Raw genomic sequence first — 15844 nt, forward strand, 5'->3', positions numbered from 1 at the left:
TACTATATGCAAAAGCACATGTGTCTATGCCATTTCATGTGTCCACAATATCAGTCACAAGAAAAACCACTGTAGTATGTTTAGGGATAAATACATTACTTGCATTTTGTTTCTTTTTATTACAATAACACTTATGTTGAAAAGTCCCCTCTCCTACATCACTGAACACCGTATGTATAGAAGCACCTGATTTTCTGCAATGCAGCTTCTGCATAAAATCATTAAATTACTTGCTTAAAGTGTCACTGTCATGAAACTTTTTTTTTTTGCAGAAATCAATAGTACAGGCGATTTTAAAGGACAACTCCCACGAACATTTTTTTTAGCTTATTTAACACACATTACAAAGTTATATAACTTTGTAATGTGGTTAAATACCCGGTCTGGCCCCCTTCCCCCACTTTCGGACCCCCGACCCCCTGCCCGGAAGTTAAAGAATATATACATTACCTATTACGATTGTCACGGTCCTCTTCTCCCGGGCGGCATCTGGTGACGACGACGTCAGAGCCGGGGGACGGTCCGGGTCTTCTTCCTCCTCGGCGTCTTCATAGAGAGTGAATGGGACGGAAAAGGCTGCTGGTGCTCATGCGCACCAGCAGCCTTTTCATTGGCTGGAGTGCATCACATGGCTTCCAGCTTCGTCAGCCCTGATTGGCTGAGGTTGCTGTAAGCCGTGTGATGCGCTCCAGCCAATGAAAAGGCTGCCAGTGCGCAAGCGCACTGGCAGCCTTTTCCATCCAAGCCTTTTCCAAGTGTCATTTCCATCCCCAGGACCCGGAAATCAGAGACATCGCTGGACGGCGGTGACGGTGAGGCGGACGGCGGACGAATGGAGTGGCGATCGTCACCGGAGGGATGGTGAGTATGGTGTCTGTGTTTTTTTTTTTTGGGGGGGGGGGGGCCCGCGGGAGTTGTCCTTTAAGAGACTTTGTAATTGGGGTTTATTAGCCGTTGTTCTCCTATGGAGAGAGCTAAATAAAAGACCAAAACAGGACAACAAAGAGTTAATCTACAAATACCTCACACGTTATCTACTCTGACAGTCAGCACTGACCTCTCTGAGCTCTGATTACAGCGTTCTCCCAGCCCCGTGCCTGTAATCCTCTGTTATCCGCTCTCTGCTGTCGGCTAACTCCCTCCTTCCTCCTCCCCCCTCCCCTCTCTATAGACCAGACTGGGTAAGTCTGATGCAACAAGTCACAATTTTCGTATTTTTTGCAGTGGATGGAAAAGAGGAAGGGGGGGGGGGGGGGCTGGGAAAAGGCTTTTTAAATGCAGATAATGGCAGATTTGGCTAATAAACCCAATTAGAAAGTTTCTTAAAATCACCTGGACTATTGATTTCTGGAAGAAAAAAAAAATTACGACAGTGACTCTTTAATGCATGTGTGCTCCATGAAAAATCACACTAAAATCTTTGGATTTTGAGGCCTGAACCCCAGCCTCAGGCTCTTGACTGTATTACGGACCTTTGTCTTACGGATCTGCAGCAAGTCCATACTGTATGTCCTTTTCAAACAGAGACAGGTTTTTTGCCACACTTAGGAGGATCTATGGAAAACATGTGGCACACTGAGCTCCTACAAGCACCATACCTGCACTCAGGGTTTGTATGGTGACCCATGCTTTGTGGTGTGCTTTAGACCGAATAAAAATAAAGGAAAGTTATAATAAAAGTAGTAAGACTTGTGAAACAGGGCTGCCAACGAACAGATCATTTACAGCATCACAGGGAAGTGTAATGACTGCCATTGCGGAGTAGTAGAATAAACCTACAATATAACTGCAGCATGCTAAAGCATGGAAAAGTAAATGCTGGTATCGCTTCACTGCCTCATCTTGCTTTTTGCTAAATCTTGTATGTCATCCTTTAGTAAGGTTTGGTACACAGAGCATATGAAAAATTATGTATTTCTGAAAAGCTACCATTTGCTGCTGGTTTATTATTGCAAGCTAGATTCAATATATAAGTTCACGTCAGCTGTAAAACAAGAAAGCAAGTTTATAATCGCGGCAGGAATGGAATTTTGCCATTTCCTCTATAAAAGAATTTCCTCCCATCCCCCATTTAAACAGAGCAGCAATTATTGTAAATTGGAGCAGAGCAATACAGAGATCCCAGGCTACTTTTTCTGAGGCTTTTTCTGAGTTTTAAAATGCTTGTAAAAAACTCCATGCTTTTCAAGTCCTACAGAGAAGCCTATGTGGAAAATGACAGAAAAATTGTATGCTTTTGTTATTAAAGTATAATCTGGCTACAGCATCCCCAAGCCTTAAAGTGAATGTACCATGAGGTACATCACCTTTTTTTTTTTTTTCAATCAGCACAGTCTTTTTTTGAAACGCACCCGCGCCTATCTTCTCATGTAAAAAAAAAAGTGTACATGATGGTACATTCGCTTTAAAAATGCTGTGACAAGGGGTGTGTAGACACTACATAAAAAGCCCTATACTTTGTTTAAAAAAACGACACTTTCTAACTTACTTGCCCAATCGATATTTCCATTTTATTCAATGCATCTGCATTTCATCCTCAAGACCCCTTCTAACTAAAGTAGGTCAAACATATTGGGGCAGATTTACTTATTTTCCCTGCCAGTTTACTGTTTTGCCTTATCTACTAATGGTGTGCGACACAAAAATGCCAGAAACCCGACTCATCCCTCATTTATGTCTAAGAAACAGAAAATTGGGTGTGTGCCTTTAAACCTGCCATAACCGACATATTCATCAAACAAACTAATTTTTATGGGTTTTGCATTCTCTAGTGCTGCGGGAAGATCGGGGTTTTAGTTTTGTCTTGTAAAAAAACCTGCCAGGTTTATTTAGGGCACAAGACACATAAATAAATCTGGCAATAATGGGGCTGATTTACTAATGTGTTCCCATCAGAAAATTTATGTTTTTTTGTCCGTTTTCCCTTTTGGTTAGGTGTTCCAACATATTTACTAAAGGTGTGCAAAACTTTTACACAATTTTTCAAAAAACCTGACAAACCCATCATTTTTGTCCGAAAACCTGCCAAGTGGGCGTGTTGTGGGTGTGTCCTTTAAAACCGTCAGATGTACTAAGCAAACACTGATTTTTTTTTTTATGGGTTTTCTATTTTAAAAAACAGCCACTTTTAGTGTAGCAGGATGGTTGGGCTTTGTCTTGGGCCCGCGCCAAATAAACAAAAAAACAGCTTATAATTGATGCATTGTTAGTAAATGAGGCTTAATGTGTGGGTCTGTTGTAACTGTTCATTACAATAGTTATAGCTATTAGCTTCTCTGTCACTGTCATAGGCATTAGGAAAGATCCCGCTTACAGAGAAAAAATAAACTCCAAAACTTTGTGCTATGTAGTATGTGGAGCTGACTTAACTATTGCCTAGTGACTAGTAGAGACGTTACTGCATGTTCAGTTTTATGTATGCAGGTACAAAGAAGGTACTATGAAACAATGTGATAAATTTCCGGACTAATGGTTAATCCTCAATGTTGTATGGGTATATTACTGCGCATTTGCTTTGTTTCCAAACTTAATGACAGAAAAAAAGCAGCACACAAGCCTCCTGTATTGTCAGTATACAAATTGCATTTGTCAGCAACATTGTTTCTCTCTTGTGCATCATTATTGGCTTCACCAGTCAGCCATATAACCTCTGACAATCCCTCTATGGTCTGCACACCTCTTTTGAGGTCCAATTCTGCAAGGAAATATTTTTTTAAGATTTCCTAAACATGAACAAACTGGAAACGTTAAAACCAGATGATCACTGCTTTCCAGCTATATCAAATGCATACCCTCCACAAATGGAAAATCCTCTTCATTTCCTTGTGTGTTGTATCCAAGAAGAGGTAAGGTCTTGGTGGCCAATTGTTGTCTATGGGTGATACTGAGGGAACCTTAGTCTTCATTTCCAAGAAATACTTTTGCATCTGTGATAAAGTTAAATAAAATAATAAAACACCAAAAGAATTTGGTAACATTGGATTATCTTTGGTAACATTGGATAATTATCTAAATGACAGTCCCAGATTGTAAAATAATCATACCTTTTAATCCAACATCAGTTGAAAACCCTTTAACTTTCCCAAACATTGCCAATAAACTGGCCTTTAAAGTGTCAAGTCATTAAAAGAAAAAAAAAATACCTTTGACAGGTCATAAAGTCATTAGAAGAAAAGGATTCCCACAGCAGCCAAGTAGAAGCAAGTGTGTTTATTCTCACATCAGGGTACAGCAAAAATGCCACGTTTTGACGAATTGGTCTTTATCGAACATGCTTGATAAAGACCAATAGGTCGAAACATCGCATTTTTGCTGTACCCCGATGTGTGAATAAACACATTTGCTTCCATCTTGGATGCTGTGGGAATCTTTTTATTCTAAAGTCTACAGTACCTACACTAAGGATTGTGGGCCTACCTGCGTGCTTCCTGCATTTACACTGGTGGCCATAACCGGAGTATCTCCAAGAATCTCCACCCTGCAGCAATCAAGTAGGAAAATGTGCAGAGCTCCACACAGAGGTCAGGGCTTATCATTGCACGAGCAGTGAAGCAGAGATCTCCTTGTCTTCTGAACTTTGGGTCACTTACACACTGTAGTACATATGGGGTTAAGCAGAAGGCAGTCTTCTCCTGCACCTATGTATTTAACCATAATGTTCCTAATGGGCCCTTATAGTTAAAACAGTGGCCTGACAGAGCAAGGAGCCATTGACTCCCTGCTCTGCCAGACACTCTTGTAGCTGCAGCCAGGATTCTGCCTCTGGCCACGAGAGATTTTATTTTTTGGCCACATCACCAAGTTTTATATATTTAAAATAATTATTATTATTAATAATAATAATAATAATAATAATAATAATAATAATAATAATAATAATAATAAATATGCAGTGCTTTGTGTTTTGCATAGGGGAGGGGGGCCCTTACAATTTTTTGCTATGGGGCCCCGTTAATCCTAGCTACGCCCCTGACTAAGACTGTATGTTTATGCTTGCAGTTAAAGCTTATCGTTCATATTGTTTGTTCTGGACGTTTGTCTGCTTGTTCAACCCCCTTTACAATATCTACATTATTTGGTACATGTTGTTTGTCGTACAAAAAAACAAATAAAGAATTGTTAAAAAAAGGAATACGGCTACCCTAAGAACTGAACCTGAGACCTTGATTGTTCATAAAGCTACTGGACTTCTACAAGTGCACACATTTAGCAGTGTAACATTGCAAGCTGTTGAGACCACAAAGAGGTGAATAAAAATAATTGAGGTTATTTTCATTCTTATGACCATGCATCATATAGAATACTTACTATTCTCTGTATTGTGAACTCATAAATCTTCTTTCCAGCATTGGCACGGAAAAATTTTCTGTATTCTCTACGTACCTAAATATAAGACAAAAAGCAAAGTTAACGGAAGCTTTACTTGATTAAGAAGGTCCCGGCACAAATCAGAAGGACAGCGGCAGAAGTGCAGGTATGACCACACAGACTTTTCTAAGGGAAAGATTAGAGAACAAAATCTGGTTAGTTGTAACTTACATTGCCGTATTACATTTGATACATATAACACCACATACACAAAACAAATAACATCTTACAGTAGAGCCTTGAGAGTGTAAAACAGGTGACAAAAACACAGTTGTGAACATATAGTTACAATTTCACATTAAGAGACAAAGACTACGTTGGAATTAGACACAAGATAAAACCTAAAAAACACAAAAAGGAAATAAAAAACGTTGCCTACAGCAAAAAAATCAAAGTTTAGGTTTCATTTCTCAATAAGCTCCAGTTAAATAAAACCTAAGCTATGATCGGTTGCTATGGGCAAAACCAAACCATTTTTATTTGTTCCTCCCCACAGTCTTAAACCCCAATGGGAATAATACCAGTGTCTCACACACCGTTCCTTAGTATAATCCCATGGCCTTCGCATTCGGCTTGTTCATTAGGAGGTGTACACCTCCTGCACACGCTACCCATTAGGCCAGTGATGGCTAACCTTGACACTTGCAAAACTACAACTCCCATCATGCCTGGGCAGCCAAAGCCATATCTTTTGTCGTTCAGGCATGATGGGAATTGTAGTTTTGCAACAGCTGGCGTGTCAAGGTTAGCCATCACTGTATTAGGCAACTGTACATTTCAGCTACAATATATACTAGCTCTCTATTGTGTACTCCGCCTTTTTTACACTAAGCACCACCCACTTTCTGTGGCTTGTGACTTCTTCACACAAAACGGTAGGCTTCTACCGTAGGTTTGTACTAACTATGGTCAATTTAGTTTAGACATTATCTGCAATATTTCACACTCTCTTCCCCTCCATGAATACTATGAGAAAGCAGTAGACGCAATATACAAATCCAAACTGATGAAATACCAAAGCTGAGGTTTAGGAAACCAGCGAGTAGCAATAGAAATATGCCTCAGTGACATCACTGTGAAATTTATAGTCTAGGAAATCATGAATCCTGTTAACTAAAAAAAAAAAAAATTAAAAAAATTCTATACTACTAATTTTCAAAGCTACAAAGTAGGTTTTTAAAGGGGTAGTGCGTCGGTAAAGAATTATTGACAGAACAACACACATTACAAAGTTATACAACTTTGTAATGTATGTTAATGTCTGTGAATAGCCCCCTTCCCGTGCCCCACCACCCCCACCCGTGTACCCGGAAGTGTGGTGCGCTATACATACCTGTCACGTGCCGAATCGTCTCCGATCTTCAGTCTGCGATGTCGTCTTCGGACGGCAGTTATGCTCAGCCGATGACACTAAAGAGGGCGGCCGGCACTCAGGACGCTCGGAGGGATTCTGCCAGGCCGTCCGAAGACGACATCGCAGACTGAAGATCGGAGACGAGTCGGCACGTGACAGGTATGTATAGCGCACCACACTTCCGGGTACACGGGTGGGGGTGGTGCGACACGGGGAAGGGGGCCATTCACAGACATAACATACATTACAAAGTTGTATAACTTTGTAATGTGTGTTATTCTGTCAATAATTCTTTACCGCCGCACTACCCCTTTAATTTAATCGCCATGATATTCCAACATCCCCAGGGTCCTCTTAATACTAAATGTATTACATGAAGAGCATCTTATCAATGTACTTCACATAGTTCTGGCAATGTAATTCACAGAGCTAGAAAAAGGCATTCGTGATAGAAAAAGGGTAGAAACATTTTTTTCAAAGACAGGACAATGGAAAACACTGACGCACATAGACTTCAAGAAGAATAGATATTTCATGCAAAAAATCCATTCTTGTAAACAGTAAGCCTCCAGCTAGATAGGATTTGGTCAGCAATCTAGGGACTCTTATCAAGAAATAATGTGGAGTGGACTTGTTCTGGTTTAGGGTCAGCAACTGTCTTTGAACACGAATGCTCAGCCTTTGACTCTTGGCAACTAAAAGTAGTTGGATGCCACCTTAGGGCTACCAGCAAAACATGGATACAGCCTATGGCTGGGTTCACACTATGTATATTTGAGGCTGTATTTGGTCCTCATGTCAGGTCCTCATAGCAACCAAAACCAGGAGTGGATTGAAAACACAGAAAGGATCTGTTCACACAATGTTGAAATTGAGTGGATGGCCGCCATATAACAGTAAATAACGGCCATTATTTCAATACCACAGCCGTTGTTTTAAAATAACAGCAAATATTTGCCATTAAATGATAGCCATCCACTCAATTACAACATTATGTGAACAGAGCCTTTCTGTGTTTTCAATCCACTCCTGGTTTTGGTTGCTATACAGCCTCACAAATACAGCCTCAAATATACATAGTGTGAACCCAGCCTATAGATGTGTCCATGTTTTCCAAGACTCCCTAGGGTGGCATTTAAATTCTGCCGGGAGTCAAATGCTGAGGGTTTGGGTCTGGAAAATGTTGCTGAACCCTAACAGTTGAGCAAGTTTCCACAACAATAGTAAGAAATGTATTAACTTAAGGCCCTATTCCACCAACAGATCTGACGGCAGATTATCTGCCAAAGATTTGAAGCCAAACCCAGAAGTGGATTTGAAAAGAGGAGAAATCCAGTCTTTCCTTTATGACTTGTTCTCTGTTTATAGTCTGTTCCTGGGTTTGGCTTCAAATCTTTGGCAGATAATCTGTCGTCAGATCTGTTGGTGGAATAGGGCCTTTAGCAGCACCAAGGGATATATCTGCATGGTGTTTGTATGATCTCTGTCTGTAGGCTTTCCCTCACATTCCAAAAACAAACTGGTATGTGAATTGGCTCTAGTGTCTGTCTGAGACAGAATTTACTTTGTGAGCCCCACTGGGGACACAGGCTGATATGTATGACGGCAAGTACAATGTAATACTCACAATGCTAGCCACAACGCTCAATTACTTCTATATTGTATGGTATACTAGTCCAGGGTGCACTTTATAAAGATCACTTAAAATAAGGCAATCATGGATTTACTTCTGGTGATATTACATGATTGTCTAGAGACTTAGTTTTCTTACATGTGACTTGGAGGCACTTTAAAAAAAAAAAAATAATCCATACTCCCCTACCCCCTTTTCTTACAGCCATTCTGATGCCTCCCAGTCCCTGATCATCAAAGCCAAATCCTGAGTCCTGTAACGAGTTGTCTCAGCAGGAACAGCTCACCATGTGAGTCACTGGATTAGACCTGACACCACTCCAGTCAGTGACTAAGATAACTTGCCAAAGGAATCAAGAAACTGCAGTGATCAGCAGGGACCAGAAGGAGTCAGAGCAAGATAGGAGAATGTGACTTTATTTTTTATCATGCCTCCGTAAACACATATATAAAGAAAAAAAAAATGTCCTTGGACAATCCTTTTAAATCACCTACAAATAGCATACCTAATATTAGTGCATGCAGTATGTATTTGGGCAGATGCCTGCAACAGCAGCCTTGTACATGTGAACAGCAGATCACCAGAATCTGGTTCCCTTCATTCCTTACAATTCTTTAAGAAGTAAAACAATTGTTTATATGGTTATTTTTGTGTCACCATAATATTTGGCAAAATGGTCAATATTTTACTTTTGTACCATGCTTATAAGGGTGCAAGAACCACAGCAAGCAGCTAGACATGGACAGGAAACAATCACAGAGATTGAGGTTAGTAATAATTGATTTTCACATCAGTAGAGGAAATACCTTCAGTCCAAGCCAGTAAGCCCAAATGACTGCAACTGCATGCTTACGCCTAGCCTCCTCCTTCAAGCGTTTCAATTCCCTCCGAGCCTAAAATGTTTAGATATTCAGTGGAAACATAGCTGGAGGCAGAAAGTAAATTCACCAGAAGAGAACTTCCCAAATGAGAAAGTATTTCAGACATAAAGAAAGGTTTGAAAATTTGGCAACTAAAGAAACTTTAGAGCAAACTGGTTGTTGAACTGGAGACACGAATCACCAGTAAAATACTGTACAGGGAGGAGATAAAGCAGTGAGGCAGCATGGCTATACTATGAAATCAATGCTCAGCAGTTTGGATACATAGCAGGATAAATGTATTTATCTCTTTCTATCTATTTATTGCTGCCTCTTACCATGTGCATCCAAGAACACAATGTACAGCCTTTAGGTTGTATTTATATGCAACAGATTTAGGGAGAAAAAAACATATTCTGCATTAGACTACACAATACAGTGCGGAAGCTTCTTTGTAACTGGCGCTGCCACATTATAGTGTGGCTCTTACTGCTGTCACACAACCTATAAAAGTAGATAACTTAAAAGAAATATTACCAAAAATATATAACTGTATTAAACAATTGTGTTAAAAGAATTCTCTGTAATATTCCTTCAATTTCACTATACGGTAGCTGTGCACCTCTATATAGCTGTGTTAACTGCAATAATTGAGATTGGTTGCTATATTTATAAATGGGAGAAACCAATACAGACTTGTGAATTATCTTCTTAACTGAAAAGCACTAAAATAAGGGGTTTTACTTCTGTCAGTGGGGTATGATGCAAAATGCCATTTCTCAAACCAATATTAATGATCTAACACATGTAAAGTAAACTAACATAGCAAATTGCCACTGCTAAAAATCACCTAGTGTTTTGTGTTTACAGCTCCTATGGAGACTTATGTATTTCCATGGTTACAGACTGCAAACAAACCCTGTGTAGTTCATATGCTGTCACTTTTCAAAGCATCCATAGCATGCCTACATTCTACCACTGAAAGAAAAATGTTGGCTGCAATTTCACATGAGGTACTAGTATGTTAATCTGTCTGTGTACACAGAGGCAGATAGTACTTGTGGGAATGTGCAAGTAACATTAAAGGCACAGTTTTGAGGGCTTCTATGTCACCCACATTTTGTCCTTTGCTTTGCTTCTCTCTCACCCCCCATGGATTGCACACTGTATGAAAAACACTTATGTACAAGCGCCTGGTCAGTATAACACCATATGGGCCAGCTAGAATCTACCTATTTATACAGTGTCATATAGAAAAATATACATCAGAGATGAATGCGATATGATGAATAATAGATTAAAAAAATTACAGTTAAAGTGATCTCATTCTAATGATTGAAAATTTCTTTAACGTTATGCAAATGTACAAAAAAAATACTATCGCTACATTTAAAAAAAAAAATTCTAACATTTCTATGTTACGTTTACAAGCACGTGCATCTAAATTCATCGTTCATGCACTTCATTTTTCCTTACAGAAAAAATAAATAAAAAATATAATTGATGACCAAGGTTAATAATCACCTCTACGAGTCATGAAATTGAGCGAGCAAGCATGCATTCATGATGCTGAACACAAACGAGAGGGGGCATTATGTATGATATGGCTTACGGAGCTGACATGCACTTCGGAGTTAATGATTTTGTTAGTGGTTAGCCAGATTGTAGGGCTGATGGGTGATGGTTTGGATGTATGCGTGAAATACCTTAAGTCCAAGCCAGTAAGCCCATATTACAGCAATAGCATGTTTATTCCTAGCCTCTTCCTTCAGTCGCCTCAGTTCCCTTCGCGCCTGTAGTGCATTTGAAAATGAGGTTAGAAAAAGCTTAGAAAGCAGACAAGGTTGTGGAAGGAATCCATGAGCCCGGTGAACAGGAAAAGATGATACCAAGGGTGTAGGGAACATTTTTAAAAGGTTAAGTGAAAATAAGCTTTCTTCATAAGCTGCTATGACACCTATATGGGTTTGGGGGAAAAATATCATAAGCACCATAATATATGCATTACCTGAGTACCATGCCAATAAGCTGCAATTGTTGTAGCGGCTTCATTGCAACGCTTCTGGTATTTAAGCTCCCGAAGAATCTTCCGTGCCTACACAAGGAAAAAATACTAATTCAAATTTGCCCAGAATAAGGCTATCGTTATGTTGGCTAATGTAGGAATCTGTGCTATATATTATATATATATATGTGTGTGTGTGTGTGTGTGTGCCTCAAGACAAGAAGATGCACACACAGATGGGACTTGTAGCTTGTAGTAAATGTTTTCTCACATCAGAGTTGGTTTCACAGTCTCATTACTGCTGTACATTATCCTCCGTGCTGCTGCCACTTCTGAGTGTGCAGTAAAAAGACAGGCCTGTTCTCCCCTTCTCTGTGCAGCATACCCTTTGGCAGTGTTTTGTTTTTTTGTTTTTTTTTTAAAGACAAGAATGGCCGTTGTTAACAATTAAATCAACGTTCGTTCGTGCTTTAAAATAATGCACTGCATTGAAGTCTATGGTGAACAGCCGTTCACACAATGTATGGCCGTACAAAGTGATGTATCTGCAGCCGATATGGCAGTATAGGCTGCAGGAACATGTCAAACAACAACTGTTGTTAATACATAGTGTGAATATAGCCTTAAAGTCATATAATCTCGAGAAATACTGCTATTTCTTATGTACAAACACAACAGTTTATTCTGAAAAGACAGGTACACTTTGAAGCTATGTTGACACACAGTAAAGTTATGCCAAAATACGGCTGTAAGAACAGGTGAAAGAAAGTTGTAAATAATGAGCATGTTCATCATTTTTACCCCCACTCAATTATGGTTGTTTTTCTCTACTGTGGCACTGTGGTGTACACTGATGGTCACATCACATCTTTACATTGAAAATACAGCCAGATGCAGAGTAGATGCAGTGCTTGGGGATATATATTTTAGTATGATTCCTTTCAATATGTTCAATAAGTAAAGAGCTTGTTTTTGTTTTTTTCACCAACACATATAGTGCAAGCATAGTTTCCTGGTGTACAGCAATCACAGGTCCCCACTGCAACCATAGTTTTCCTTTTGGATGAGTATCAGCCTTTTGGCACATGCTAGAAACTGGTGCTAGACCATGTCCTATCCTTTAATCCATAAGATATTACCACATTTCCATCAACCTCCAGATTTCCCTACCACCACCCCTTCAACAAAAAATTTTTTAACGTTCAACAACTAAAGGCAACAGAGCTAAATATTATGGGGGAGATTTATCAAACTAGTGTAAAGTAGCATTGTCTTAGTTGCCCCTAGCAACCAGATTGCACCTTTCATTCCTCACAGATTCTTTGAAAAATGAAAGGTGGGATCTGATTGGTTGCTAGGGGCAACTGAGCCAGTTTCACTTTACACCATGTCTGATAAATCTCTCCCTATATTCATCTAAAAAATATTAAAAAAACAAACGCACAACAAACTGTGCTATTCATGTATAAGGGCCAGTTCACAAAGAGTAAAATCGGCTTCCCCTTCCACGGCTCTCTGCTCAAAGAATTGACATGTCAATTATTTCAGCGGAAGCTGATGTGCGCGAGCCTTCCCATTGAAACAGACAGCAGGTGGGATTCCACTGATTTTACTCTGTGTGAACTGGCCCTTATGTACAGTAAACAATGCAAAACATTTTCAAAGTTACTTTCTATCTTGTACTGTGTTTAATTATGAATTAAGGAGCACATGTATTTCATTGTAAGGCTAAGCCTTTGGAAACATATCGGGGGAGGGCAGCCGTATAATTTTATATACAGTATATGGAAACTAATTAAGATCATGTTCTTTATTGGTGGCTGTCTATATAACAATACAGCTACCTTCCCCCAATATGTTCCTATAGTGGGAACATAGCCTAAAGGTATAGTCAGAATTTTGCAGGCTGATCATCCATGGTGCTGGGGCCGTTTTTGACAGCTAAGCTGTTAAAAGAGTTATCCAGCGCTACAAAAACATGGCCATTTTTCCCTCTCTCGTCTCCAGATTGGGTGGGGTTTCAAACTCCGTTCCATTGAATTAAATGGAGCTTAATTGCAAACCACACCTGAACTGGAGACAAGAGAGGGGAAAAGTGGCCATGTTTTTGTAGCGCTGGATAATTCCTTTTAGGGTGACCAGTTGAGTTCCCATAATGCTGTGTTCTCTGTTGTACTGCATTTTGGAAAACCAAGCATTCTACTGTATTGTACTTATTAAATCCTATACTTCCTATAAAAGAAACCCCAACAGTAAACATGGTGCAGACATTAAACAGGATCATCCATCAATACATATATATATATACACACACACACACACACACAAGTAATCAGTACATGAATATGAGAATGGGATGACTTACCTTCCACCCTCTGGTATATGACTGTACCACAATAGTGGAACTCTTTATCCGCTTGTACTTATTTTGTTGCTGTTGGAGAAGGTAAAAGCAGCACATCAGAAAGCAATCAGCAGCGGGAGTGACACAGTAATTCTATTTTTGCTAGCAGAGACGTTTGCGGTTTTAATGACAATGATATATAATACAATGTAAATATGCATTTATTGTGCTCTAACAAAACAGGACAATGTGAATGTGGAAAATACAGTATAATGTGCCAAAAAAAGTGTATGCAAAACAGATTATAATAATAGAAAAACTTACAAAGCAGGCATTGTCATTTCATGTTGTAGACATTCAGTAAACACGTGGAACAGCTATATTTTAATCCAGAATATTTTATATGAGAGGGACTTTTTACCATTATGAATTGCACAAGTTATTGATTATATAAAGTTGTGCATGCCATGGGGATATTGATATTTTCTACTGCACTGTCCCACTACGTAGGCTCCTGATATTCTGTCTGGGTTGTCAGACATGTAACGCCAACAACAGCATCTTAAGTGTTAATTCAGCCCCTCATAATCCTGTTCTAACCTTTTATTACACAGTGTTATATCTTTAAATGTATATTTAACAAGCGATGTATACTGTGTCTTGAGTTTTGTGTGTTAAAGGAGTAAAACACGTAATAAGTGTATATTGGTGATTTGTAAAACTTTTGGGGAGCAATACAATACTTTAATTTAAAAAATCCGCCGGATTTCTCCTTTAAAGAGTCACTGTCGTATTTTTTTTTTTTTTTTGCAGAAATCAATAGTCCAGGCGATTTTAAGAAACTTTGTAATTGGGTTTATTAGCCAAATCTGCCATTATCTGCATGTAAAAAGCCTTTTCCCAGTTCCCCCCCTCCTTCCTCTTTTTCATCCACTCTGAAAAATCTGAAAATTGTGACTTGTTGCAGGAGACGTCCCCTGTCTGTTCTAGGGAGAGGGGAGGGGGGAGGAGGAAGGAGGGAGTTAGCCGGCAGCAGAAAGCAGATAACAGAGGATTACAGGCACGGAGCTGGGTGACAGCTGTAGTCTGAGCTCAGACAGGTCAGTGGTGACTGTCCAAGAAGATAAGGGTGCGATATTTGTAGATTAACTCTTTGTTGTCCTGTTTTGGTCTTTTGTTTAGCTCTCTCCATAGGAGAACAATGAAGACAGGGGGGAGAGCTTCAAACTGCTTTTTCATGATAAAAATGCATTTTTCTGATAATAAACCCAATTACAAAGTTTCTTAAAATCGCCTGGACTATTGATTTCTGCAAAAAAAAAATTCACAACAGTGACACTTTAAGTTCGGAGGTGCAAGTTCTGCGAATACTGCAAGCTTGCTTCCCAAACTATTATGAATAATATCTGTACATTGTGTCTCAGAGAGGACTTGACTCCAGCTCTCACTCAAGGCCCCTGAAGTGGCTGCATACTCTGCACTGCCTAAAGCAACTCTCCTGGTTCTGCTATACACCACTGGCCTTCTCTTAAAGTGACACTGTCACCCCCTTAGTGCATTCTGACATCTCTACACAGGTGTAAAGGGTAAATTTAGTGTTTTTCATATCTTATTTCATATCATACGTCATGGTGCTTGTTCAAGTAAAAAGTGTCCTTTTATCAACTGCAGATTGTATTAAGTGGGCGTGGCCTCGCGGCACTAGCGCCACATAACCCCGCCCACAACGGCACGGTTGGCCCCGCCCCCTTGACGCCCATTGGTTGTCCAACGTAAAGGGGGTGGAGTCTAGACCTTTCGGCCAGCCTGTTCCAATGGCCGGCGAGGGGGCGGGGCCAATTGTGTCGTTGTGGGCGGGGTTATGTGGCGCTAGTGCCGCGAGGCCACGCCCACTTAATACAATCTGCAGATGATAAAAGGACACTTTTTACTTGAACAAGCACCATGACGTATGATATGAAATAAGATATGAAAAACACTAAATTTACCCTTTACACCTGTGTAGAGATGTCAAAATGAACAAAGGGGGTGACAGTGTCACTTTAAGTGTTTTTTAAAGGCTACCTGAAGTATTCAGAGAATGTTATATACATGGAGAAGACAGAGGCCTGGTCAAGCTGAAGTATTCACAGAATGTTATATACAGACTTGCTTTAGGTCTCTCCAACCCAAGCAAAGGTGCATGCTTGATGGCTGAAACATAGCTCAGTGTCTTCTGTAGGGCTTTTTCAGAAGTTCATTGGTTCAGTCACAGTATATATACACTTAGGAGGACACTTTT

At 39.8% G+C, this 15844-nt stretch overlaps 1 protein-coding gene across 5 annotated transcripts in view; it reads right to left on the reverse strand.

The window, feature by feature from the left end:
- The window catches only part of MYO1B (myosin IB), a 136722-nt gene that overhangs the window by 16940 nt on the left and 103938 nt on the right, over window positions 1–15844 (reverse strand). For 3 of the 5 annotated variants that reach the window (XM_069983606.1, XM_069983607.1, XM_069983604.1), the window contains exons 21-26: window positions 13585–13653; window positions 11223–11309; window positions 10921–11007; window positions 9161–9247; window positions 5308–5382; window positions 3792–3926 (exon numbers count right to left, since the gene is read on the reverse strand). In XM_069983606.1, the coding sequence (XP_069839707.1) occupies window positions 3792–3926; window positions 5308–5382; window positions 9161–9247; window positions 10921–11007; window positions 11223–11309; window positions 13585–13653 (540 nt within the window). The remainder of the gene's footprint in view (window positions 1–3791; window positions 3927–5307; window positions 5383–9160; window positions 9248–10920; window positions 11008–11222; window positions 11310–13584; window positions 13654–15844) is intronic. The other 2 variants (XM_069983605.1, XM_069983608.1) reach the window with 2 other exon arrangements.

The sequence above is a fragment of the Dendropsophus ebraccatus genome, chromosome 9 (genome assembly GCF_027789765.1).
Source record: "Dendropsophus ebraccatus isolate aDenEbr1 chromosome 9, aDenEbr1.pat, whole genome shotgun sequence".
Lineage (NCBI taxonomy): Eukaryota > Metazoa > Chordata > Amphibia > Anura > Hylidae > Dendropsophus > Dendropsophus ebraccatus.